This window comes from Capra hircus, chromosome 27, assembly GCF_001704415.2.
Source record: "Capra hircus breed San Clemente chromosome 27, ASM170441v1, whole genome shotgun sequence".
In the NCBI taxonomy this organism is placed as follows: domain Eukaryota; kingdom Metazoa; phylum Chordata; class Mammalia; order Artiodactyla; family Bovidae; genus Capra; species Capra hircus.
In genome coordinates this window covers 8357871-8380221 of record NC_030834.1, presented here as the reverse complement: position 1 = coordinate 8380221, position 22351 = coordinate 8357871, and the positions used below count along the sequence as shown (strand labels likewise).

The following is a 22351-nucleotide window of genomic DNA, read 5'->3' as shown; positions in this document are numbered from 1 at the left end:
ATCAATTGGTTTTTAATTTCCTGCTGCTGTAATTCATTCAAGCTACTCAAGATGAACCTCTGCACAAGTCTATTGCCTTGAGGCAAGTTGTCAGACCTGGAGATTAAGGGTACCACATACACCCTAAACATATAACAACACAGTCTTGACTCTCTGTCCCTGTGCCTTGGAAGCCATTCCCCTCCTTCACCTGACCCATCCCTGGCACAGTAAAGGGCTTTCACCTCCAGGGCCCCGAGATCTGCTGCCCCCTAGAGGAGGCTCATGGACAGGGCTAGTATCTCCTCTTCAAAGATGCCAAGGGGTCCTCACCCTTCATCAAAATTCTGGAGTCCTTGAAAGTTTCTGAACTGTGGTGTTGGAGAAGACTCTTGATAAGTCGCCTGGACTGCAAGAAGATCCAACCAGTCCATCCTAAAGGAAATCAGTCCTGAATATTCACTGGAAGCACCGATGCTGAAGCCGAAACTCTAATACCTTGGCCACCTGATGCGAAGAACTGACTCATTGGAAAAGACCAATGCTTTCTTGATGCTGAGAAAGATTGAAGATGGGAGGAGAAGGGGATGACAGAGGATGAGATGGTTGGATGGCATCACCGATGCAATGGACATGAGTTTGAGCACGCTCTGGGCATTGGTGATGGACAGGGAAGGCTGGCATGCTGCATTCCATGGGGTCACAAAGAGTTGGACACGACTGAGTGATTGAACTGAAAACAAACAAGTGGGCCCCTTTTCTTTAAAGAAACAATTAAATAACGTTGCTGGCTTCAGAATCTTAGTTTTCCTTACACTTAGGGCAATTGAGATACCAAATCTTCATTGTAGGGTTTCCTTTCTCCGTTTTTTGTTCTTTTTTTTTTTCTTCATTTTTGGGAGTAAAACTATACTAACCCTTTGAGATTTTCTCTCACAAAGGTAACGAAGGCAGACAGAGCAGGTTATCTTGACTAGAGCAGGTGACCTGTGTTGGAAACCTGCTCACCAGGGCCTCTGGACACACACAGAATAGACGCTTCCGGGTTTGTGCTCATCTGTCAGTTCTGAGCATGGTGCCCTGTATGCAGTAAGCACTTAGCAAATGTCCCACAAAAGAAGGAATCTAAAGTACCTTCCCTGCCCTAAAATTCTGGTTCTAGACATTTTGTAGAAAAAGGATGCCAGGTGATTAGGATTTGGACTGAGAAAGTCCTTTCTATGCCTCCCAAGATTCAGAACCCAGTGTGGGTGGGCAGGGTGTGAGAACTAGCTGTAGTTCGAAGGTGGCCGAGGCCAGAGGCTTGATGTGAATGTTGAGAGTAACTGTGGATCCTGCTAAGCCAGCAGGGTCAGAGCGATGGGAAACAAAGGAATGATTCCCTCTGCAGCTGCTGTTGTCCAGAACAATTTCTTTTACCGCCTTCCTGCATGTTGGGAGAGAGGGGAGGTCCTCTGTGTGTGAACTGGGACTGGTATTATCAGGTCCCTTCAGAAGGAAAGATTTTGGATGAAGAAGCCCAAGGAAGGAATGTTGCCAACTTCCTGTTGGAAGTGGTTTTTATAGACTTTAATGACCTGCTGGGCCTGACAAAGGCCAGGTCTATGCCAAAGTGCAGGTTGGAGTTGTAATTTTAATATTCGTCTGGATGTGAATAAACCTAAGTTGGCTTGCATGGCTTTTAATAGCCTATAGCATATGAATTTTCATCTGTGTTATTAACTAATGATCATTTTCCATGTGCCAGGTGGGTCACTGTGTACTCTGGATACATCACCGTCTTTACTATCGACTACAGTCCCAGAGATGGGGGAGCCTGGTTGGCTGCTGTCTATGGGGTCGCAGAGTCGGACACGACTGAAGCGACTTAGCAGCAGCAGCAGCACAATCCTCTGAAGTAGACCTTATTTGGTTGTCTCACAGATGTCGAAACAAGAGACGTAGAGTTGTTCGCCAACAACCACAGGGTTGGCACGTCTGAGGTGCCAACCCAGCATCTTTTGACTCCAAAACTCATTTTATTTAGCCCACTAAACTTATATTGCTTTGCCAATGACATTGATCATTTTTTGCCTCATTTTCCAAGTCTCACATTATGAGGCCTTTGGGAGCAAGCGTCTTCCTTATCTTTTCTTAGCCTGAAATGCTTAAACACAGCAGGCAAATCATCTTTGGCTCTGGTTTCAAGAAGCAACCTGGTATTATGTTCTGAGTATCAAAGACTTTGTGGGGTTTTCTTTTCTTCTTTTTATCTTGAAAAATAATTTTAGACTTACAAGATTCAAGAATAATGCAATGAAGATCCACAGATCCTCCACCTAGATACACCAATTGTTAACATTTTGAATGTTTATTTCCTGACCATTTGAGAGTTTGTTGCAGATACTCGCTATGTCACTTATGAATAACTTAATCTCCTAAAAAACAGGCCATTTATCCATACATGCGTGTTAGCATGCAAGTTCTGTTGCATCCGACTCTTTGCAACCCCATGGACTACAGCCCATCAGGATCCTCTGTCGATGGGGTTCTCCAAGCAAGTGGGTTGCCGGTGCCCTCCTCCAGGGGATCTTCCTGACCCAGGGATTGAACCCGCATCTCTGTATCTTCTGTATTGCACAGGGATTCTTTAACGCTGAGCCACCAGCAAAGTCCCCATTTCTATACAATCAAGATATAATCATTACCCTCAGGAAATTTAACATTGTTGCAATACTAATACAGTCGACATTCAAATTTTCTCAACTGTTCCAATAATGACCCTCAATAGCTGCTTTTTGTTTTTTGATCCAGGGTGCAATTTAGGATTACTTGATTCTCAGGGTCATATCTTTCTTTTGTCTCCTTTAATCTAGAACACTTGACTAGTCTTAACAGTTCATGAAGTTCGCGTTTTTAGGAGAGACCAGGTGGTTGTTTTGCAGAACTGTCCCTCAACTGGATTTGTCTGTTTCCTCCGGAACGGAGAGAAAGCACTTCTTCGGCGAGTCATTCTCACACAAGACGTCAGTCTGTACCATCCCTGGCGCTGCACAGTTCCATCACTCGGTCTAGGTGATGCGTTTGATGTGAAGGTTACCCTTTTCTCTTCACTAAGTCATCTGTGGGATAATACTTTGGAACTGGACGAATATCCTCAACCGTCCAGCATCTATTGATGAATTCTGCGTGACCCAGTTCTTGGTGGCTCCAAGGCGGGGATTTTGTTTCTGTAATTTCTCATACGTTTATGAGTCGGAATTCTTCTCTAAAGGAGAGCTGTCCCTCATTCACCTCCTCTCTCCCTCTGGATTACATCTTTAAGTCATGCCACTTACCCCTTGGGGACCTATGTTTCTCATCGTTAAGATGAGGTGACCTAAGGGCCACATTCTTGAATTTCAGTCACTCTGAGACGGAATCCCCTCACAGGTCTCTCAAGAGTCCGCTGGAGAAAGACGCGGCAGGGGACGACCTCTCCGCGGGCAAGGGTCGCCAGTGGGCTCCGCGCCTTCTCGCGAGAGCGGGCCCCTCGGGGGATAAAGGCGCAGGCCCTGCGCCTGCGCGCTCACATCCACCCCGTCTGCCCCCGCGCGCCGCCCTCCGCGGCGCGCGCGCGCACTCGGACAGTTGGAGGTGTTGGGCCGCCTCGGGCTCGCGGCGCGCGCCCCCGGCGCGACTCTCCGGCGCAGCCGCGGCGCGGGGTTCGGGGCTCGGGGCGCGCAGGCGCCGCGGGCGTGGGGCCGCGCAGGCGCGGACGGCGTTGGTCCGAAGAAGACCTTCAGCGGTGCCCTGGCGGAGCGGACAGGCCCCTCCTAGCGGAGCGGACAGGGCCCTCCGGTCGGAGGTGAGGCGAGCCGGGGCCGCGGGCTGGCGGCCGGGCGGGGGCCGGCCGGGCGGGCGGCCGTCCGGCAGGGACCCGCGGGAGGCGGCTAACGGAGGCAAGGCCGCCGAACGGGGCGCGGGCCCGCGGGCGGGGGCAGCGGGAACCGGCCCCTCCGGGGACGGGCGGGCCGCGCCGCCACCTGCGCCTCGGCCCAGCCGGTCCCCCGGAGGCTGGCTTCGAGGGAGGGCGGGTCCGGGAACCCCCGAGCCCCGGCTTCCTCTCCGGCCTCGGCATCCAGCATCAGGGGGCCCCTGTACTCCCTGCCCCTGAGGGGAGGGTGCTGGACGTCCAGCTGAGGGGGGCGAGGCGAGCTGGCTGTCCCCACGGTGATGCTGTTGTAGCCGCTGCTCCCCCACCCCCGACCCCGGCACCTCCCCTCGCTCCCCGCCCCCGCCTGCGGCTCCCGCAGCCCGGGGGCGCCGTGCACGTCCGCGGAAGAGTGCATCGGCAGAGCCGCGGCAATGTGTTGGAACGTGACGTGTCTGGGGCTTCTCGAGTTTTTGCTTGCTCATACCAGCAGTGCATTACCCATCGGGATCGTGGGCCTGGAAAAGAAAGCTTGAACTGGGCACAGTTGAGGTCAGATGACGCCCCCCACCCCTCACTCCCCCAACGCGACTTTTGCAGTGTCTAGCAAGTGCTTTTGAAAAAGAAGCAAAATGCTAAAAGACTGTAATGGGTCCCTAGATGGAGGTTTCCAAACACTTAAGGGTATCTTTCCTTTTTTTTTTTTTTTTAAAAAGAGCAAACAGTAAAGCTTTAACGTTTTTAATATTTGAGTACGTAGAGCCTGGTTTTTATACTTCACCTCCCAAGTTATGGGCTTCAGGCAGAATTTCAACAGGTACCACCGTCGTTTGTGATCGTAAAGAGTAATATCAGATTGCAGTTGGCAGTGTGTAAAAGGTCTCAATTTGATGGTTGGGACACAAAGGACTTGTGTTGTAAACTAGTTGCTCTGGAAAGGAACTTGGACACCTTGTGGCCTAGAACAAAGGTTTATTATGGTATGACTCAGTACATTTATCTTCTTCATCTTTACTCTTTCCGCTTTACATATATTCTTAAACTCTATTCTCCTAACATATCCTAATGTCTGTCGTATTGGACAGGTTTAGGTTAAGGAACACATTTTAAATGAATTCACAGTGAAGAAGTACACCACAAAATGTGTGTTGTGTTCAGGTGTGGTGGAATAGGCAGAAACTTACTAGCAGGAGGCCAGGCTAAGAGCTCCGCTAAATAGAAATAAATAGGTCTGAACGTGTAGGTGGTTGAGGCATCGGAATTGCAAGGGCTCGCTGCTGCTCTGGATTTTACTAGGGGTAGTAATAGGGTTAACAGGGGCTTCCCAGGTGGCTCATTGGTAAAGAATCCACCTGGCAAGACAGGAAACGCAGGAGAGGCCGGGTCAGTCCCTGGGTGGGGAAGATCCCCTGGAGGAGGAAATGGCAACCCACTCCAGTATTCTTGCCTAGAGAATCCCACAGACAGAGGAGCCTGGCAACTTAGCGTGCACAGTGGGGCTAATGGGGTTGCTTGAGGTGCTCCAGCGTGACTTTTGAGGATGCTGCTGGAAGAGATTTCCTGTTGTGCAGAAAGGGCAAAGGAATGGTATATTCAGCAGTGCTGATTGGCCTCAGAATTTTGAAGTGAGGATCATGTTGGCAGTAGAGAAGCTGGGTAAATCCTCAGGCAAGACGGAGTGAAGCACCTAGCGTGTTTGAAGACTGTAACTTTTAGAGTGTATACCGATTTTTGGTAAGCAGATTACTGCAGGTAGGATCTATCCTCTCTCTGGTTAATAGGTCAGATTATAGCACTGTATTTTAAGAGTTTTGAGAGAGGGCGTATTCTGGATGAATACACTTCAATTAGTGTGGTAATTCTTAAGAACTGAATTTCAGAGTGGCAAAAATGTTAACCCTGAAGATGTTAAAGTCCATCTGCTTTACAGATCCTCAGAAAATTTACTTTGTCATCTTATACAGCTCTCTGGCTTTACAACTGCTCAAGACATGTTTTACTAATGTACATTTTTGCATTCTTTTAAAAAGTGAAAGTCCAGTTTAACAGAACATCTGCTTCAGCCTTCAAGAAATTTCTCTTCTTTGAAATGCAATCAGAAAGATGACCTCCATGAATCTCATGAGAAACATCCTTTCGTTCTTCAGGTTTCTGGAAAGCTCTTTTTAAAGGAGCAGCGTGCTTTCTCTGAACTTTGCTTGCCTTAGGGGTTAAGCATTAATGATGCAAAGCAGGAAACATTGTATACTTCTTCTTACAGAACTAAACACTTGAACAGTGAATAAGTACTAAATATTATTTATTCCCTTGTGCTTATTTTTCTTTATAAGATATGTGTAACACACCGACTTACTGTGACCTAGGAAAGGCTGCCAAAGATGTCTTCAACAAAGGATATGGTAAGTCTGCTATTGTAAACTGCCACTATGGGGTAAGCATTCATACTGAATGCCTAAGATATGGGAGATACCATGCTCAGTAACATGAGGTTAAGTCAACATTAATCTATTTCACAAGATTTAAGGGGATAACTATTAGCAGGTTACTAGACTTCTTTTTATAGAGCTGGAGTGCCACAAGCGTTAAAAGCCATTGTGTACATAAACACGTATTTGCATATTTAATATTATCTGTGGGGTAAAATAGTATGAATCTGTAATATATGTGCCTCCTTTGGTTAGCTCTGGGGGCAGTTAAAGCAGGGAGTGTTTTTCCTCCTCCAAATAATGGTAGTGTTTTCATGAGCGTGAAAACCCAGCTTTTGACTTCTTTGGAGGAACATACAGTATTTAAAACCAAGTAGACATTTAGTTTTGGTTTTAAAAATTTAGTCTTGACATTTTAAAGTTTTTGTGCTGTACACATTTGATTTTTTTTATTAACTAGTGATGTTAATTATGTATTTTAAGCTTGTATATATGTATAATTTCTAATAATTTTGGTTCTTAAAATAGTGCATTTTTCTTTCATCCATAGGTTTTTTTAACTTATATTTTAAAAATATGTCTTTATTATGTTGGCTTTAAAAATCACGCTTAATTTTTGTTAGCATTTTGTTCTAATTTTTGGTTACAATTCAATTTTTGTTAGAATTTTGTTAGAATTCAGTTTCTTATGGCACTCTCACCTAACAGGAATACTGAATATTTTCCATATGAAGTGTACTAGGGGCTATTTTCATAATTTCTAAATTGCAAAGTCTGGAGTGCATGTCACATTTTGTATATCACTTATTTTGTGTGTGTGTGTGTGTGTATCTCTAGGATTTGGCATGGTCAAAATAGATCTGAGAACCAAGTCATGCAGTGGAGTGGTAAGTACTTAATACACTGCTAATAGATGTAGCATAATTAAAGGACCCTGTTTGAAAATCATTGTTTAGTCAAGTTACTTGAAACACATACCTTTGGTGCTACGCTATCTTCCTTACAGCTTTGTCCTCCTCTCAGATTTCAGAGAGCTACTCAGCCACTTGAGCCCAAGGACAATCAGGTTGAATTTGGGGGGAGATCTTTGTTTGTCGTTATAAAAGTATTCTGAGTCTTAGTCTCAGAAAATATAGAATACATGTGTATACATATGTGTGTGTATGTATTTTTTATGCTGTATTTTTATACTTTTGTGAATATGTTTGTGAACACTAAAATCTTTGCTTCCTTTTTATTGGGTTCATACAAATTTTGTTGCCCTTTTACAAAAACAAACTAACTTTAGTCTCTGTCCCATCACGATTAGTTGAAACAAATGTAGAAATACATGCAGAAGGTTAGTCAACTTTTATTAATGTTCATAAAGTCTTTTTTCCTGGAAGTTAGGAAATAAAGGATATATCACCATATTATCAGAGCATCACTAACCAGAGCTTTTATAAGTTTCATCAAATAGATCAAATTTACATTCACCTTATTCTCTGATTTCTCCATATTGGCTGCGTCTTTTTTTCTTTGGTATTTTCCTATTCAAACCAATGCAAATTTTATTTCTGGATATAATGATTTCTTTAGAAGGGCAAGAAGCATGTGGAGTATTTATGGTGCTTTGTCTCATACTTCGTGTAATCCTGGTTTGTCACTATTCTTTCCCTGGGTTTTCTAGTAGTAAATATTTATGCAACTACCCTCGTAAGGTGGGATTTTATTATGTAGTCTATTAAAACAGAAAAATCACACTCATTTTAATTAGTATTTCAGATTTGCTCAAGGTAGTTTTGTGTTGAGAAAATCAACAACTAAAATTTTATCTCCCTTTCATGCTGCTGTTGTGTGTGAATATTCATTCAGATGGTAAGAAAAGCAGTATATTTGTGTGCTTTGTCTTTCATCCCTTGCCCCTGGTTGCCTAGATCGTATCTCGGTCTTTTTGTGATGTGCCACTTATAACAGCGCCATTCCCATGACTGTTTTGTTGCATACCAGCATTACAGCAGAACTGTAGATGTTATGTGCATGTTATAAATGTTTGGCACTGTTTGAGCTAATTATGAAATTAAACAAAAATTGGAGTAATTGTAAACCTGAAACTCAGCTTAGGAAAATTATGGCCTTATGTTTGAGATTTGGAGCGCTGGTATTTTAGATTTTTGACAAAGCTTCAGACGAAGAAATAGTGATGATGAGAAAGAAATACAGACTAAATACGCTTCTACCTTGTTTGCATCAAAATTAAGGTTTATATTTGCTATACTTACAAGTTTATAAAAGGTAAATGTGAAAAATAAAACACTCGGTAGCTGGATCTACTAAAAGAAAGTGATGTGAGTCGTTAAAACATGGCTGGCATTTTGTCATGTTTTGCCAAGGCCTTGCCCTTAGTGTGCAGTGTGATAGTCTCTTTGAAAACTTGCTGTGCCGTGTAGATAAACAGATCACAGTTTCCCAGTAGTGTCATCAGCCTATAGAGCGCGGGTTAGGGGGCAGGGTGTTTGGTGGAGGAAGGATTCATATTGCAGGTGGTAAGACAACTGGGGCAGAGTTGCTGGCGTTTCATGACTGTTGGCAATATTTCCGAGATGGTCTTTAAAAACAGGGCCAATCAGAAATGTGGTTTCCTTGACAGTTCCTAGACTGTCAGTGACAGGTGCTGACTGTGTGCTTCCCCCTAGAAGGAGATGTATTTCTAATTGCTTACTGTCATATGACTGAGGGACACCTAACTAGGGAGGAGGATTTATTTTGAGCCATTCATAGTAACTATTTGACAGGGGAGAGGGAGGAAGAGGGATAACTTACAACATTCCATTTTGTTATGAAAAATGGCGAGATACTTTCAAATATTGAAATTGTTTACAGATCTGAAAATCTTACAGATAGTTTTGTGAGCAAGAGCAACACATTTTTTGTAACAGTGTGAATGTACTTAATGCCAGTGTACTGTACACATAAAAATGGTAAATTTATGTGAAGTGTATTTCACCACAATGAAAATTTTAGAAAGTTTTTAATGCAGTAAAGTTCTGGCCCTATTAAAAGGAGGGAATCTAAAGCTTCCAGTGTTTGGGGATTTTTTAAAGACTTTAAAATTAACTAACAGTTCAAAAGGTCTGATAGAGAACCAAGTCTTTTTCATGTCATGAAGTAAATGTTTAAGATTCGATGTTTTTGTCTTTTTAGGAAAGGCATTTTCAGTAAAGATATTTTTCTTTTCAAAGAGAGAGTTTGGGATTCCCGTTTGAATAAGAGGGTATATGGAACAGAAATATCATCAAGAGAGGTGGAGTAATGTGGAGTTTGCAAAACTGGTTAAAACATCTAGAGATTAGAAGAGGGGGGAGAGCAGGAAGTAAGCTGCTGCAGAGTAGGGTTGTGATAGAAGGTCAGTTGCATTGGTTTCTGCTGCACTGAATGCTGTTTTCTGGAATGAATATTTTCTGTTTGGTGAGCTGATCTTAATTACTTTTTCCTTACCAGGAATTTTCTACTTCTGGTCATGCTTACACTGATACAGGGAAAGCATCAGGCAACCTAGAGACCAAATACAAGATCTGTAACTATGGACTGACCTTCACCCAGAAGTGGAACACAGACAATACTCTTGGGACAGAAATCTCTTGGGAGAATAAGGTACGAGAGTGTTGGAAGTTATTTGCAGGGTGAACTTACCCTGGGGATGAGCTGATGAACAGACTTTGTCATCAGTTTGTGCACAGAATATGTTTTGTCCAAATAGAATCTCAGCGAAGTCTTGCACACTGTCTGGTGGCCATGTTTTTTCTCTGCATGTGGCCTTCTTTGGTATGTTTTATGTTTCTATAAAGTAAGATTTTGTTGGTCAGTACATAATTATGACATCTTTTGTTCTGACCAGTTCTACTTACTGTTATACAGTTGGGCGTCTCCTGAGCAGACCAAGCTCTTTGCAGTGATTTAATTTTACTTTTGTAATCATTGCAAAACTGACTCCACAGAAAAATGTTTCTAAAAATTCTTGAATGTTTTCAAAGAAACTCTTTCAGCCAATGCTTGTCAAGTGCCTGCTACATTCAGGGCACTAGTTTTTGAGGTATGTCTGTATGCCCATTATTATATACAGATAATGCATCTGTATAGCTGAATAAGTTACTTAGGTTGGTTTGTTAACTGTCCAGTTACCATAATAATTTCAAAAGCGTATCACGATTATTTTGTCGCATTGGGATTGTGTTGTTTTGTACTCTTAATTTACATTACTGGCCATTATAATTGGATCTGACCTGTATGTCTTAGCCCGTTTTTTGGTGAGAATCGTGATGAAGCCTGGGGTGAGGGGGGAGGGGTGGGGGCAGGGAAAAGGAAGAAGAGGCAATTTATGAAATAATCTAATGTTTGTCTTTCTTTAATGACTTCCTTATTAGCGAATAATTTAGAGAAAACTTTAGAATTGGTTTCTCAAGTCAAGAAAAGAATTGAAAAATGCTAATTGTTCAATTTAAATCTTTATTTTTCAGTTGGCTGAAGGGTTGAAACTGACTCTTGATACCATATTTGTACCAAACACAGGGTAATTATCCCAACCCCGTTTTCTGAAATGGTCTTGTTTCTTGAAGGGATGGAAAAGTTTAGAGGAGGGGGCTGCGGGAGGAGCTCAGAAGGGGAGGCAAGCAGAGACCTGTGTGTGCAGGAGACGGGGAGGAAGACCGCCGGAGGCAGGGGCCAGTTTTCATTTGAAATCTGGGCAGATGAGTAAGAACTTGTGAATCTAATTCAAAGAGGCACATTGTGGGGAAAATGTCGGAGCGAGAAGGGTCTGAGACTAGATGTTTTTAAGCTCTCCCGAGGATGCTTGGATGTGAGGTCTTGCTGGGAAGTTAACATCTTTAGAGAAGTGTGTCGTCTGCAGCAGCACAATGTAAAGAGCGGTTCTGCTCACTTGATTTCTTAGCCTTTGTGAATCCCTCAGCTTCTCTGGCTCAGTGTTTTCATCTGAAAAGGGAGGATTTTGTTGTTTCCTGCCTGCCTGTCTCTACAGGAGCAGCGGCTCGGTGGGCGCGGTCCTCCTGAGCTGCGGCAGGCTCGCCCCTCCTGCCGCACACCTGCGTTGTCCCGGGCGGGCGAGGCTCTCATAAGAGGCCTGACTGCAATCGCCCTGGACTGTTCAGGACTAATTTTGTGTTTTCACAAAATTGTCCTTCAGACGCGTACTCTTCTATCCCACATTGTCCAGGGAGACAACACTGACCTGAGGAAAATAAACATGCTTACCAAAAAATAAAGTACGTTTCTCTCTGTGACAGGTCAATAATCTAAAATTTTGTTGGGTGTTACCTTTTGTATCATTTGGAAACATTTAAAGAAATTTGTTTTTTTGTGTGTCTATGTACATATGCATTCAGGTTATTAATTTGGTACTGAAATATCTTGCACCTTTTTATACTTTTATGAAGTTAATCATGAAATACCTTATCATCTGAATGTAGAGAATAGGTAAAAAACAGTATATATATTTCAAATCCTAGCAAAATTACATTTGTAGAGCTAAGTCATTTGAAACATTGTTAGTCTGTCTGTGCCTTCTCCCAAAATAATATTTACATTGGGGGAGAAAAGGGATCTTACTCTCAAGATTCCTAGACGGCAGTAAAAGCTCATGTTGTTTTTGTTTGTTTTACAGAAAGAAGAGTGGGAAATTGAAGGCCTCATATAAACGAGATTGTTTCAGTCTTGGCAGTAATGTTGATATAGATTTTTCAGGACCAACCATCTATGGCTGGGCTGTGTTGGCCTTTGAAGGTTGGCTTGCTGGCTATCAGATGAGTTTTGACACAGCCAAATCCAAACTGTCACAGAATAATTTCGCCCTGGGTTACAAGGCTGCAGACTTCCAGCTGCACACTCATGTGTGAGTGTTCCAAGTTCAGAGTTCCTCCTTTAGTGCCGGTGCAGCCGCCCAGAAGGATGGTGGCCGTGAGCATGTTGCGCAGATTGGCAGGGGGTGGTGCCTGCATGTAATGAAGCTGTGGTGGACACCCTGCCTTGCTGTGCTGTCCTCGAAGTCAGCAAAGCACCGCGGGGCTTGCTGCCCTTGGCGCAGGTGCTCGCTGCTGGTCTCTGAGCCCGGAATGGAGAGAGCGAGGGCAAGGATTCCCTTTGATAAGAGGGGTCCTTTGGAGAGGTATTGCTGCTTCCTCTGGTTCCCTGCTCATCTTGGCAGTTTCTGGAAGCAAGTCTGTTTGGATCAGGAATAACCCCCTGATTGATCAGAGGGTCCTGGAGCAGCACCAGTGTAATTCTGTGGAGGTGTTCAGGTACCCTGGTGTGACCCCAGGTACCTGTGTTGTATTCAGAAGTAGCAGGGTCACCAGAGCAGTCCTGGGTTCAAGTCTGTAGGCTGCACCCTGTTGGTTACATAAATTTGAACTTGAAATTGTTACTTCATGTCTTGGCCTACTGGGCACTAACAGTGTCCCAGAAAGAGAAGGATTAGCTCTGTGTTTTTGAAGTGTTGCAGATTGCCGACCACTCGACACTCTAATCCACTTACGATGACTAAAGTCCCTAGTGGTGTAGACAGAGGCATTGAATTGGTGAAACAGTATTATCAGGAAAGTCATCAGAGCTCAGGGGCTGACCTCTGAGATGCTGTAAGACAATACCCTGGGGGTCATGCCTGGTAGCTGTTGCATGGAAGGCACTTTCTTATGCTAGGATTGTGTTTTGAATGAAATCCAGAATTGACTTGTACTACTGTATATATTTTTTCACAGAATCTTCATAGAACTCTATTTTGAAGTTTTTAAGTACTATGAACAACTGAGAGACATACAGATCATATTTTCTTGGTGTCTGCCTTTGTGCCTAGTCAAATGCTGTTTAAGAAATTTATATCATGTGGGGGAGCCACGTAAATGAATCAGATGTTACTGTGCTTTAATTACGTGGTTATAAATTATATAACTTATTTGACAGTCATTTATGCTAGAAGTTTACTGAAATCTGTAGTTATAAAACAAGACCTTGATTTAGATAGTCTTGGAATTTGTTTCCATATTGTAACAAACTAGATACTTAAGGAGATTTTCTTGTGCCATGGAAACAGGAATGATGGCACCGAGTTTGGAGGCTCGATCTACCAGAAGGTGAATGAGAAGATTGAAACGTCGATAAACCTCGCGTGGACAGCCGGCAGTAACAACACCCGCTTCGGCATCGCTGCTAAGTACAAGCTGGACTGCAGAACTTCTCTCTCTGTAAGGATGTGCTGAGTTCCGAGTGGACGTTGTGATGTGGTCCTGGTTTGCGTGTTCTTTATTAACTTTGAGCTGGTCACTGTGTAGTGAGAGGAGCATCTCCCTAAAGTCAGGAAACATGGGTTTCAATCCTGGTTCCTCCTGTATTTGTTGTCTGACCTTCTCAAGTCATTTTATCTCTTGGCCTCAAAATTTTCTTATCTATAGATTGCTGGGTTTCAATCACTTTTTCTGTTGCCGTTAGTGAAAGTCTCTCAGTTGGGTCTGATTCTTTGCGACCCCAAGGACTATACAGTCCATAGACTTCTCCAGGCAAGAAAACTAGAGTGGGCAGCCTTTCCCTTCTCCAGGGGATCTTCCCAACCCAGGGATCGAACCCAGGTCTCCCGCATCGCAGGCCGAGTCTTTACCAGCTGAGCCACAAGGGAAGCCCAAGAATACTGGAATGGGTAGCCTATCCCTTCTTCAGGGGATCTTCCCAACCCAGGAATCGAACTGGGGTCTTCTGCATTGCAGACAGATTCTTTACCAACTGAGCTATTAGGGAAGCCCAATTGCCATTAGTAATTCTGGTTACAGTGCTAATTGGGCTCTTAAATTTCAGGTCCTGTGCTAAGACTTTGTATGTATTATCTCATGTAATCCTCACAACTGCTCTTGTTTGGTGAATAATATTGCCCTCCTCCCCCATTTTACAGACAAAGGAGCTGAGACTTAGAGCGGTCAGGTAACTGCCCAGGGTCACTCAGTAAGAGGCAGTGTCAGGGTTTGATCCCAGATCGCTCTGTCACTAGAGTTCATCCTCTTAGCCCTATCAGAGGTCGTAAAACTGGTATCTCAGGAATCCAGTGTACAGGGAGGGATGTGTGGCCACATGGTGTTTTAACATTCTGCTTGAGGCCTTTACGCTGCATGCTCAAGGTCCCCTCTGTTTCTACTAGTCCTACTGACTTCTTTAAAGATTTATCTTTTTATTAATTTAGCTTTCAGTTTCAGTAATTCGGGATTGGTCGGAAGGTGTTTCCGCTTTGGAAATCTGATTCATGAAGTGGTGGTGTTGGCCTTGCATATTACGAAGTTGATTTTCTGCTTGTTTGATCTCTTTATCTTAGGCTAAAGTAAACAATGCCAGCCTGATTGGACTGGGTTACACTCAGACCCTTCGACCAGGTGAGTAATAGAATGAATAACAGTGGGCTTGGAGAAGGTGAGTGAGGAATAATGAAAATTATAGACAAGCTGTAGTCACTTTAGGGAAATTCAGACAATTGTGTAACATTCGGTTGTTCAAAGTAAAATAGATTCATTGCTTTTGTTTAAAAATATGTGTGTGTATTTCTAATTATAACTTGGTTTCTCTGGCTTGTGAGTTTGGTTGATCACTCATTATTGTTAAGTCTGAACTCCAAGTAGATGTGTCCTATCTGCTTTACAGATGAGGTGGTTATGGATCCCTAGTGTTAAGTTAGTAATAGCTGTAATCTCTCTGCCAGCTGAACCCATGCCGCTGACTCCACCCGTGGTTTCTAGGAAACACATAATCTGATTGTGATGCTCGTTACAAGTAATTGTGATCTTCTTCTTCTCAGGAGTGAAACTGACCCTGTCAGCTCTAATTGATGGAAAGAACTTCAATGCAGGAGGGCACAAGGTCGGTCTGGGATTTGAACTTGAAGCTTAATGTGGTTTTGAATAAAGCATCAGCTTTGTCCCTGGAGGTGAAGAGAAATGAACCCACTATGTTTTGGCCTTAAAATTCTTCTGTGAAATTTCAAAAGTGTGAACTTTTTATTCTTCCAAAGAATTGTACTCCTCCCCACACTGAAGCTTAGGTACCGAGTCCATCCTAAGGGAGGTGCTTGAAGGCATGCCCGGAAGTTGTCACGTTCGTGCCACATTTCAGTTCAGTTCTGCAGTGTTATTTTCAATGTGTTCCTCAGCGACGGTGTAGGGTCATGTTCAGAGGAGACGACCCGCCCCTCCAGTTGTCCATCGCGTCCTGCATGTCCCACACCACTGTTTCATGACCTTGTAATATATTGGTCTCTGTACGGTAGTAGAATCTTTGGTTTCGCATCAGAGTAAAATAAACCCATCACATTTGGAACATAAACCGACTGGACTTGGCGGTGCCGTGTTTGCTGTGACCGACTCTGCCGTGAGGAGCGCTCTCACCGGCGGGCTCTGGTCTGAACGGGGCTGTGCTCCTGCCTGTCGCCGCCACTTCTGTTGGCCTCCCTGCTGCTGCTGCTGCTGCTGCTGCTGCTACTGCTGCTCTGGGTGAGGCCGAGCCTCATCCTGCTGGGCGGGGGCACATCTGCTGGGCTCCTCGCTGCTGGTTGCAGTGAGAGAGTGTGTCCTCCTGGTAGTTCTGTAAAGTCCCGGGGGAGGAGCGAGAGTGTCAATGGGTGGAGAGGGGGCAGCGGGGAAATGTTGCCAGGGCGAGGCCTGGGGACAAGGCTTTTGATCTAGAAAACTGATGCCCAGAGGATGGAAATAGCGGTTCAGAAGAGGAATGAGGAGACTGATATCTTCAGGGCTTACTGGTAAACTGTCTTTCTAAAAGTAGAATTCCAGGGAAAAAAAATGTTTTTCACACTCTGCTGGTTGCAGCAGATTCAGTCAGTGTAGTTGTAAGTAAAGGTGGACCCTGCCATTCCGCCCTGCAGCCCCTCCCACTGTCACTAACAGTGTGACGTGCATCCTTGTGGATGCTGTCCAGTGTCTTTAGTGACGACGTCAGTGTCTCTATAAAATGTGAAAACGCGTCTCTTGCCTTGCAGCACACTGCTCAAGTTAACAAGGCAGTTTTTCTATCTGTAGCTGCGCCTTGTATTTTCCGTTTTTATGCTTCTGAATCTGTGGTGCTCATTTACTGCCCTCTTTCCTGTCCTCAGTTTGCTGTGCAGATGGTGCTGCACTGAGTACCTTTGTCCACTTGGCTCTGTCCACGCCGTGAGTGGCCCCAGGGCGCACTGCCCAGTGGAGCCTTCTGTGACTATGAAGATGGTGTATGTCCACACGGCCCCATTCGGCAGCGTGAAGTAGGTCAGCGGAAGGGCTGTCTTTAATTCTGTTTTTTATAAAATCGCACAGCCACGTGCACAACTGTGGCTGCTGTATTAGTGCAAGTCCACAGGGTCAGTGTCTGGCAGTTAGGTGCTGAGTCATAGGTACTGTGCCAATTTGGTTAGTAGCGCAAAGTCACCCTTTAGAAATTCGGTGCCAACCTGTGTTTCTACCAATGGTGGTCAGGGTGCCTATTCTCCTGCATCCGCAAAAACGCTGAATGTTAACAGACTTAAAGATTTTTTTTACCACTTTTAGAGGAAAAATGTCTCAACAGTATTTCCCTAATGGCCAGTGAGACGAGGCTGTTTTCATGGGTCCACTGATACTTATAATTCTCCGGTTGGCGTGTTCAGATTCCTCACTCCCAAGTCAGTCATCTTAAGAACAGCTGGACACGACTGCTTTTGGAAAATGTTGGTGCTGCAGGGCACTTCCCTGCCACCACCACAGGTTCTCTACGAGAATCCAGATTCCAGCTCCCACTTCTAATGTCAGGTATCATCTGTGATACCAGCCACACGATAAAGTTTTATTTTCTCATTGTCTCTGTGGGTTGAACCGCCCTCACGGGAGATTATAACAGAAAAGGAGAAGGGATGAGGGGGTAAACGACGAATTCATTCTGTGTAGGGGATGCCTGTGTCTTTCAGGGAGAACTCTGCAACCTGAGTGTGGATGGGACGCTGAGCTGGGCTGGCTGGGCCACCCTGGTGGTTCCTGGGCTTAGAGGCTGTCATTGTGGGCGTCTCTTCAGCCGGGCAGTTGTAAGGGCAGGGGATGGAAATGCTGGCGTCCGAGGAGATGCAGAAAACCGCCGATGAGATGCTCCCTCATACGCTTCATTAACTTGTCTGATGAGGGTAGTTGTATTTATAGCCCGAGGTAAGTGGGAAGGTTGCTGCAGGTCAGTGTTTTTTCCCTTCCTTGCGTGTTTTTTTTAAGTGATTTCTTCTTGTAGAGCCGAAGAGCCAGTCTTTATGTTGATACGGTAACCCAGACATGAACAGAAGGATGTGGAGTTCAGCCTCTATTCCGCAGCTCCGTGGGATTGTACAGCTGCTGGGCTGTGATCTGAGTACCCCCGTCACAACAGTCGTAGCAGAAAGGAGAGCATGTTTGAGCGTCTGTGCCAGGCCCTGTGCTGGCTCCTCACGGTGACTACAGGCATCTGGAGTGCAGTTGCCCAGGAGAGGGAGCCTCAGCAGTGCGCTGGTGCTGAGATGCTCACCAGCTCTGCTGTCCCCCGTAAAATGCCCCTCAGCACTTCCCCTCTGCTCCCCAGGTCCCCCTCTCCTTCCCTACCCCCGGCCCCTGTTAGCCTTACAACTCCTGTGGCCTCACCATTAGTTGACCTTCCCTTTTAACATCAATTGATTTTACCCTGCCGCCATCCTCAGTCTTGCCTCTGCAGCCTCACTATCTGACCAGCTTGTTTGGCCTCCGGTGGGTGGCTGACCACCTACAGACCTTTGCTGTGAGCGGCCTGTCAGATGTGCTTTTCAGCTGCTCTGCGGGCTGTGAAACAGCATCTCCCCAGGGAAGCAGTGCTGTCACCATCCTGGTGCTCTTGGTGTCTCTGGCAACATTCTGCCTCTTCTGTGAAAGCCCCCCTGCCACCCCAGCTCCTGCCTCCTGGGCACACTCCCACGGGGGGCCAGTCACACCTCGTGTTGGTGGTTTTGCTCACCCACCTCCCCTGAGGATGAGCTCCAAGAGGCCTGCCGCCTTGTGTCCTGTGGCTAGGCCAGCACTTGGCACATGATGGGCACATAGTGGACATTTATTCAGTGAATGTGGGCCTGAGTAAATGGTGGGCCTGGTCTGGGGTTTCTGCATCCAGACTGAGGTTCTCCTCTGGCAGGTACTCCTCTGGCCATCAAAGTGGCACAGAGAACTCCTGACCTTTCTGACAACTTTCAATTATGATATAATAAACACTCTGTGAGGTGACTTCACTGCTGCAATTTAAAAAGGTTCTGGAAAGACGGACATGATTGCAACTACACTTGACACCACTGGGTGCCACTCTTGTCTGCCAGCAGAAGGCGCCAGCCTAGCTGTGGGGTCCAGGCCTCCTGCCCTGGAGGTCAGTCTGTCTTGTTCCTTTTGACTGCCTCCCTCTCTTCCTCAATAACCTCCCAGCTCACAGTCTGGAATTGACATTCAGTTTGGTTTAACCTCTAGATTGCTGGCCTTGGGAAATGACTAGCAAATGCATCCTGCTCTGGCTCTGTTGATGGTCTACAGCCTGTGCTTCGTGCAGGCTCTGCCCTGAAGAGACGGGAGGCTGGGCTGGGAGGCTGCATTCCCCAGGAGCCCCTCAGTTCCACGCCCCTGTCTCTGCACCGCAGAGCGTGTGTTGACAAAACTTCAGCACAGTAAGATGTCAGGGATGCAGGAGGGTCCCTGGTCTGACAAGTGTGTGCATTTTTAGAGGAAGAGGCTGATTAACTCAAAGGAAAGACTGTTAGCATCCCGTCCCCTTGGGAGGGTCCCTCCTCTGCCTTCATGGGGGCGAGAGGTCATCCCAGTTAGGTAATTCGGGGGCGGCAGGGAGATGGCGCAGTGGGCAAGGCTTGTCTCTGCGTGCTGTTTTGTCACTGGCTAGTCTCAGTGCAGTGGCTGGAAAAGAGGATTGACAGGATTTCACTTTTGTTAAATTTACTGTGAATTGATTTGTGGCCTAGCCTGTGATCTATCCTGGAGATTGTTACTTGTGCACTTGAAACTAATGTGTATTCTGCTGCTTTGGGATAGAATATTATATATATAAACAACAATGCAGAGACTGGCCCGAAAGCCAGTGTTTCTGGGTTGATTTTCTGTCCATCCATTGATGTAAGTTAGGTGCCCAAGTCCCTTCCTGATACTGTGTTAATGTTAGTTCCTCCCTTTATGTCCGTTAATCTTTGCACTGTGGAGTGAGCTGCTCCTATGTTAGGTGTGTATATACTCACAGTTGTTACATCTTTTTGAATTGATCTTGGATGAATCCCTGGATTATTATGTAATGTCCTTGTCTTTTTTGTTAGTCTCTGAATTCTGTTTTGACTGATAGGAGTATTGCTTTCCCAGCTTTCTCTGTCTCCATTTGTAGGGAGTTTCTTTCTCCATCCTTGCAGCCTGTGTGTCTCCATCTGAAACAATTCTCTTGCAGGGCCCCGTGTGGTTGTGACATTCGTCTTGCTTTGTATCGGGGCCTCTGTCACCCTGGCTGTGAGACTGAGACAGCAGCCCTTCTGCCAGGACTCAGCTTGCTGACACCGTGTTGTGCTGTTATTTTTCTTATAAAGTTTAGGAGGAAACAGAACTTTCTTTATAGTTTTATCTAAAGCAGGGCCATGAAAGGCCTGAAGTACCAGTTAAAAATCAGGGCAGGCAAGTCTCTTTGTGGAGAGGAAGAACTGTTTCCACCTGGCCAGCCCTCCTCCTCCCCTACCTTCCCGGCCCCAGAAGGAGACAGAGAGCATGGCTTCTGCCACAGAGGCTGGCAGTTCCTTCTGAAGGTCCTGAGGCTCCAGGGAGCTGTGTCCTTGTGTTCTGGGCTGCTCGAGCCAAGAGGGGAGACAGGACGTGGGCTCTGGCCAGGTCCTCAGCCCTAGACGGGCGAGCTGCAGCCCCAGTGCTGCTGAGTCTGGCTGACTTAAGAGTGAAGCAGGGGGCTTCCCTGGTGGTCCAGTGGTTAGGAATCCGCCTGCCAACACCGGGGGCACAGGTTCAGTCTAGTTGCTCGCCGCAGCTAGAGAAAGCCTGCATGCAGCAACAAAGACCCAGTGTAACCAAACATAAATAACAGTCTTAGAGAAGTTCCTTTAAAAAAAAAGTGTGAAGTGGGAAGACCGAGCAGAGTGTGACAGAGGTCCCATCGGGGACCAGCTCTCTTGGCAGACGGCTCAGCACTGAAGGCCCAGTGTGTGAGAATGCGTGGCCGGGCTGTGGGCCATTCTTTCCCCTCGTGTATTTTGGGCACAAACAGGTAACAGTAGTAAAATAAGAGGGGGAAAAAAAGGTATTTGAAAAATAAAAGCAAACGAATTATAGCTTTTATTTTTGTGGAAACTCAGAAAAAACATAGGTATGTAGAAAAAGACTTCAGAGGCAAACTTTTGAGGGGCATTTTTAATTATAAATTTAATATGGTTGATTAATGCAAAATCACAATGAAGTACCGAGAAAGTGTTTGTCAATATAAAAGTTTAGCAGCATTTCCACAGTTTCAGGCTCTTGCATTAGTCGTACTTCCTCCCGCTATCAAAAAAAAAGAGGACTCCAGTGGGGACCACAGCAGAGCAACCAGGGATGCTCCGCTCCGTGAAGGATGCTCCGCCTCCTCAAGGCAGTCCTCAAGTCCAGTGTATTGCCTAACAGGCCAACCCTCCCCACTCCCGAATTTCTAGGCCAGAGCACTTGCCTCATGACTGAGGTCAGAGCCCCATTCTTCAGGCTGCAGGGGAGGAGGGGGCGGGAGTTTAACCTGGACTTGACGTGTAGCGCTCGCTCACGCCTCCTCGCGTCAGTACCTCCTCTACGCTGACACCGTCGAGGGGCCAGGATCTGGCACGGGCCGCAGTGGGGGGCCGGAAGGGGGACGTGCCCATGGTGGGGGCTGGCATCGCACCATACACCCTGCTCCAGGTGGTGGTCTCGCCGCCCCCAGGGTTAATGCTGGGATTAGTGAGAAAGTGGGGGCGGGGGGGGGGGCACAAACAGTATGAAAATATAATACTGGCAAACTATTCCGCTGCTTCTTTGGTACTTTCCAAAATTCTCTGATCAAAAAAGTATAAGGGGAGCACACCATTAAAAAATTACAGTTTTAAGTATTTACAGAAGCAATTCATGATATATTACATAATCAATACACAGTATATGAACAAATTCTTCAGTGAAAGCACTTGTGAACTCCTGTTCCAGTATGAGTCAACAGCACATGGACACCTTCCCAAACAGGCCTCCTTCATCCTGTGTCTCACTTACATTACAGTATATTAAACGGGGAAAAAAACACCATCTTCCAATCTACACTTTCCTTTTAAAAAGTTCTTAAAATCTGCCACTGAAATCGGTATGTACAAAGATTTGTTGAATATTGAAATCTAGGCAGGTAGCTCCACTCCCATCTCAAGCATGTCTGAAATAATACTAGCTATTATTCTATGTATACAATATATATTTAATGTATAAGTAACCGCACCATGTTATGTCGCCATGATACCAGTTGAACGCACAGTATTATGTACAGTAGTTAAGTTAGCTCTGGACGATGACTCTACGCCTAGGTGGACAGTGTGGTCTGGAACATCTGAGAGGGGTGTGGAGGCGCTGGCCGGGGGACAGCCCGCGCGTGGGCACGGCGTGTGCTTGTGAGCCCACACCACCCACGCACACGCCCCGGACCATCCCTCGTTTGCTGGCCGCCGAGGAGCGATCACACGAACGGCAGGATCCCGTGTATGAGGAGAGCCATGATAGCAGCACTGAACAGCCCGGCCACGGGCACCGTCACGAACCACGCCACGAAGATGTTGCGGAAGAGGCGCCAGTCCACGGCCTTCCGCGAGCGGATCCAGCCCACCGCCACCACCGAGCCCACCTGGAGGGACACAGGCATGTCAGAGCGAGCCGAGGTGAGACGCAATCTACGTTCAACCAGTGGCATAAGATGGCCTGTTCTTTCCCCTAAATCTGATGAGAAGCTTTTAAAGACACTTGTTAGATTTTAGCTAGAATTATTTTAGGATCACTCT

General features: G+C 45.8%; 3 protein-coding genes across 11 annotated transcripts in view; 1 reads left to right on the top strand and 2 right to left on the bottom strand.

Moving 5' to 3' along the window:
- LOC108634066 (skin secretory protein xP2-like) lies at nt 3385-4356 on the bottom strand. The gene has a single exon (XM_018041758.1). The coding sequence runs from the start codon at nt 4354-4356 to the stop codon at nt 3385-3387; it is 972 nt and encodes a 323-aa protein (XP_017897247.1).
- VDAC3 (voltage dependent anion channel 3) lies at nt 3592-15649 on the top strand. Of its 4 annotated transcripts, none has more exons than XM_018041873.1 (10): nt 3619-3805; nt 6202-6270; nt 7135-7184; nt 8152-8154; nt 9778-9930; nt 10794-10846; nt 11957-12184; nt 13382-13532; nt 14645-14702; nt 15122-15649. In XM_018041873.1, the coding sequence occupies exons 2-10, from the start codon at nt 6204-6206 to the stop codon at nt 15211-15213; spliced, it is 855 nt and encodes a 284-aa protein (XP_017897362.1). In that variant the 5' UTR covers nt 3619-3805; nt 6202-6203; the 3' UTR covers nt 15214-15649. The 4 variants fall into 4 exon arrangements, with proteins under 4 accessions (XP_017897365.1, XP_017897362.1, XP_017897364.1 ...); XM_018041875.1 differs by lacking the exon at nt 3619-3805 and adding an exon at nt 3882-3899; XM_018041874.1 differs by lacking the exon at nt 3619-3805 and adding an exon at nt 4405-4423.
- SLC20A2 (solute carrier family 20 member 2) overlaps nt 20709-22351 on the bottom strand; it is a 110241-nt gene continuing 108598 nt past the window's right edge. For all 6 annotated transcript variants that reach the window (XM_018041867.1, XM_018041869.1, XM_018041866.1 and 3 more), the window contains one exon: nt 20709-22197. In XM_018041867.1, the coding sequence (XP_017897356.1) occupies nt 22033-22197 (165 nt within the window). In that variant the 3' untranslated portion in view covers nt 20709-22032. The remainder of the gene's footprint in view (nt 22198-22351) is intronic.

Excerpts from the sequence above, each read along its gene's own strand:
- LOC108634066 (XM_018041758.1), bottom strand. The coding sequence starts at position 4,356 with ATGAGCAAGCAAAAACTCGAGAAGCCCCAGACACGTCACGTTCCAACA.
- VDAC3 (XM_018041873.1), top strand. The coding sequence starts at position 6,204 with ATGTGTAACACACCGACTTACTGTGACCTAGGAAAGGCTGCCAAAGAT. Across the intron at positions 9,931-10,793 it reads AAATCTCTTGGGAGAATAAG|TTGGCTGAAGGGTTGAAACT; the intron begins GTACGAGAGTGT and ends TTTATTTTTCAG. Across the intron at positions 12,185-13,381 it reads TTCCAGCTGCACACTCATGT|GAATGATGGCACCGAGTTTG; the intron begins GTGAGTGTTCCA and ends CCATGGAAACAG.